At 32.1% G+C, this 4,581-nt stretch overlaps 1 protein-coding gene across 1 annotated transcript; it reads left to right on the top strand.

The window, feature by feature from the left end:
* The first annotated feature begins 265 nt into the window (after positions 1 to 265).
* Positions 266 to 2,198, top strand: LOC112037996 (salicylic acid-binding protein 2). Its single transcript, XM_024070800.2, has 3 exons — positions 266 to 693; positions 1,556 to 1,693; positions 1,792 to 2,198. The coding sequence occupies exons 1-3, from the start codon at positions 322 to 324 to the stop codon at positions 2,071 to 2,073; spliced, it is 792 nt and encodes a 263-aa protein (XP_023926568.2). The 5' UTR covers positions 266 to 321; the 3' UTR covers positions 2,074 to 2,198.
* Positions 2,199 to 4,581: the final 2,383 nt, after the last annotated feature.

Raw genomic sequence — 4,581 nt, 5'->3', positions numbered from 1 at the left:
CACAGCCGGGCCGGCCCTGCCATACGGATACCAACCACTATGAAATGACTCTTAACAAAACAAAAGGAAAGCCCATAAGGTATCATGGACCTACCATTCTGATTCGTTCAATAATCTAAAGGTTATCCAAGCGGTGTTCATTAATATTTAATAAACTAGATTTTTCTGTATTAAAAAAAGAAAATAAAATAAAAACTAGAATTCTCCGCTTGACATTATATATAATTATAAAGCTCAACGAAGAACATCATTGCTCCCATTATATAAAAGAAAAAAAAAAAAAAAAAAAAAAAAAAAAAAACAGCGTTTCTCACAGAAAAAATGGCAGCTCCCAAAGTACAAAAGCATTTTGTTCTAGTGCATGGGGCATGCCATGGGGCCTGGAGTTGGTACAAGCTCAAACCACGGCTGGAGTCCGCTGGCCACCGGGTCACAGCTCTTGATCTTGCGGCTTCAGGCATCAACAGAAAGGCAATTCAAGATGTTCATACCATGTATGAGTACACTGAGCCTTTGTTGGAGTTTTTGGCCTCTCTTCCTCCAAATGAAAAGGTGGTGGTTGTTGGGCACAGTCTAGGTGGATTGAATATAGCACTAGCCATGGACAAGTATCCAGAGAAGGTAGCTGTTGGGGTTTTCATGGCGGCCTTTATGCCAGATACGAAACACAAGCCCTCATATGTCTTGGAACAGGTTTGACATTGATATTTTACCCACTAAATTTCCATTACGAAAGGAATATCATAGATAGCTACTATTTAAAATTAGGATTTTGGGAATTTTCAACCCAGTATATATATTATAAGTGTGTGTGATTTTTTGGACTCTTATGACAAGTCGTTTAGCATGGGAATAGATATTTATTGTTGGCAAAAAAAAAAAATATTTTTATGATATCATTTGGATTTACGCATCGGTAATGAATATCATATTTTGAGTACTTAAAAAAGAGTAATTTTAGTACGATGAACTAGACTACAATAGTTTACATTCACATGGTAAATTGTAACCGGTTGTCTTCCATTTTTACAAAAATTTACTAATTCTTCTTCATTACTTATAGTCTGCGACATAAATAGTTGTGATAAAAATTTTGGGTTAGTTTGTGGTCTCAGAATTTTTGGGTACTGATATTGCTGCCTTGTATTGATGATTGATGAATGATGATTAGCCCCCAGTTTCTCCATATAATGGTCGATTATGTCACTTAAATTTCATGAAGAAACTGAGGTTCTTAAAAAAATCATTGGGAGAATCAGATTATTAGGCTGATCACGTTGTGAAACTGATCCCCTTCAATTGCCTCCCATTTTTAGATGACCTGCTACACGTAAAATTTATTTGATTTTTAATAGACACATATCATACATCCAATTAAAATTGAGAAGGAATATTAAAAGAGATTAGATTGAGGGGATTTGATTCCAATTGCATTTGACTCATTCCTTAGAATTATGGGCCGCCTTTGTTATTTGGTTGTTGTGAAATTAAGACATCAGAAGTTTATACCGAAACTTCCATTTGTGCTTATGGTGGTCTTTTTCTATGCGAAAAGTATAATGAAAGAACCCCAGCAGAAGCATGGTTGGACACACAGTTTTCTGACTATGGAAGCGCCAACCAACCTTCAACGTCAATGTTTTTTGGCCCCAAGTTCTTGTCCTTGAAGCTCTATCAATTAAGCCCCAACGAGGTAAACACTTTTCTCCTTTTGTGCAACATTGCATATGCATGCGCAATACATAATTGAAGAATTTTGGACATGATTCAAATGTGTGTGCATTTTTCAAGGATTTTGAACTAGCCACGACTTTAGCAAGGCCAGGATCGCTGTTCCTTGATGACTTGTCCAAGGCAAAGAATTTCTCAAATGAGGGATATGGGTCGGTTCCACAAGTTTATGTTGTTTGTGATCAGGATTTAGGGATTCCGGTGGAATTTCAGCGATGGATGATTAAAAATGGAGTGCCTAAAGATGTGATGGAGATTAATGGTGCTGACCATATGGCAATGCTTTCAAAGCCAGATGAACTTTGCCATTGTCTTCTGGAGACAGCACATAAATATGCTTAATGTTGTTTACATGCTTTCATTTATAAACCACTATGATACCAAATAATTTGTGATGCTTGCTGTTAATGCCTTTGGCTTTATTTTCCCCCAGTAATCAAGAAGGCTTTGGCCATTTTTTAGTGTTATTACTTCTTGTTAATCTTTGTTTTGCTGAATATAATATCTTCCTTTCCTACAAAATGAAAACTGTGATAGGTGTATATATGCACAGAATTGCTGAATAGGAATTTGTGTTGTAGAATGTCTTAGAGCTAGGTCTATCTTATCAATTCAATCATATACATCAACACAATGTGATAAGAATTCTTTCCCAAAAAAAAAAAAAAAATAGAAGGTAAAAGAGAGACAATATAAGGATACTAGTTATGCAATGTACAACAAAGTTCGACAAAAATTTATATATATATATATATACACAATATTTAATTAATAAATATTAATAAATAAAATTTCAAATTCGTGAAATGACAAAATTTAGTTATAAAATTTGTTGTAACCTTAGGTACAACCTTACTCAATAAAATAAACATTACTATATATTTTGAAAATCTAACCGTTGAATTGCTCTTTTCTTTACATTTTTAATACATATGTCAAATTTTGTGTCAATTGGATAATATTTATTATATGATTTGTAAACTTATATTTTATGCATAATTTTAAATTATAAAAACTAGTAATTTAAACAATTTATTAATAACATAGCCATTAATTTTTAATTTTCTAGAAATTTTACAAGTATGCAAATATAAGAAGAAGATATAATCCAATAGTAGATTTGTCAAAATTTACCTTCAATAAAAAGGTATTGAGTAAGGTTGTAACATTAGATTACAACTAATTTTGTAATTAAATTTTGTCCTTAGAAAAAATATTAAAGGAATTTTCCTAATTTAAAGAGAATTTTTTTAGCATTATTATGCTCTTTTAAACTTGATAAATTTGATAGCTAAACTATACTGTAACTAATACATATTGATGAAGCTCAAATATGATCTCGTCAGTATGCTCCTCGTCATTACCAATGGACGAACTGCGATACCTGTTGAAAAGACAAGAAATAGAAAGAAAGATCACCGATGTGGTGCCAGCTATGGCACTCTGATGCCTAAATCATATTATTGCTCTGAATTGATAGGATAATTGCAGTATATTGTGTTTTTCATGAAGAAAACTCACTTGGGTTGGCTAGCTTTATATAGCTTGCTTTTTGGTTGGTCATTTATGCACGTTAATGCTCTTCTAGGCATTTTCACCTGAATGAATTATAGCATTTAATGGTATTGATGATTCTCTTTAATGTGTAACGTATGACCGTTGGGTTATCAAAGCTATTGTAACCTTTCTGGCACATTTACTTTTGCTTGGCTGGCTTGATAGAGTTAATTTCTAACTTTAATGCGCATAGACTCGTCCTTTCATACGAACGGTCTTTCATCACTTGATCATGGGAGTTATCCCGACTTAGATGTGCTTTATGGTCGTCCTTGTAAATGGACGACTATTTCACCAATACTCGTCGCATATAAATTAATTTGGATCTTGATATACTTGTGATGTATTGACTCAATAATGTTCGGGTTATTAATGATTAATATGTAGCTTGTTCTACCCAAAATAATAATAATAATAATAATAATAAATAAATAAAATAATATACAAGCCAAGGCCAGAAACAATGAAAATGAAACGAACATCCTCTCGTTTTTGGTCAATTACTGTTCAACTTTAAGTACTATTTACAGTATTCTGCTCAGAACTACTTTACCATTTTTATTTTTTTTTCTTCAAAGAATTACTTTACCTTAACAGCCCTTATGTCCCACACGGATAAGATGGTACAATGGATTATTATTTTTTTATTATAGATGGTACAATGGAATTTAGTTGAGTAGATGACAATAAATAGCGAGCAAATCTTGCCGATCTTAATCAAAAGAATCAAAACCCGTCAAGTAATATGTAGTCTAGATCGGATGTCAAATTGGTCTCGACTTCGCGAATCAAACGCGTATGTAGTTATTGTTGGTGGGGCTCACGTCTATTAGCCCACTAGTCCAGTTTCAAACAAGAGGACCAAAATTTTCAACGAGTCAATAAATGTGTCTTGTAGTTCAGCCGTCGCGGCACTACAGTAACAGCATTTTCCACATTTTTTCCGCTCAAACCATAGTCATAGTTGTGAAAACTTAAATTGTAAATTGATTTTTTTTTAAAAATATATATATATATATATTGTATATCATATCATATTGTGTATTATAAAATATACAAATATTTAGTAAAATTTATAAAATCAGTTGTAGATATACATATATAAAATGTATATTTATTATAAAATTTGAATATATTCAAGTAATGACTAATTTTTTTCAGCACTTATATATACGTAATAATATTTAACAAGCTAACTAATAAATCAAACTAATATGTGTTTATAATATACATATTTAAATTGTATAATTTGGTAAGTGCAAATAAGTATTTTGGGGATAAAGGCCCAAATTT

The sequence above is a fragment of the Quercus suber genome, unplaced genomic scaffold, assembly GCF_002906115.3.
Source record: "Quercus suber isolate HL8 unplaced genomic scaffold, Cork oak 2.0 scaffold_125, whole genome shotgun sequence".
Taxonomy (NCBI): domain Eukaryota; kingdom Viridiplantae; phylum Streptophyta; class Magnoliopsida; order Fagales; family Fagaceae; genus Quercus; species Quercus suber.
This window is presented reverse-complemented; position numbering and strand designations above follow the sequence as displayed.

Coding starts and splice junctions, on each gene's coding strand:
- LOC112037996 (XM_024070800.2), top strand. CDS start 322: ATGGCAGCTCCCAAAGTACAAAAGCATTTTGTTCTAGTGCATGGGGCA. Junction 694..1,555: donor CCTCATATGTCTTGGAACAG/GTTTGACATTGA, acceptor CTATGCGAAAAG/TATAATGAAAGAACCCCAGC. Junction 1,694..1,791: donor ATCAATTAAGCCCCAACGAG/GTAAACACTTTT, acceptor GCATTTTTCAAG/GATTTTGAACTAGCCACGAC.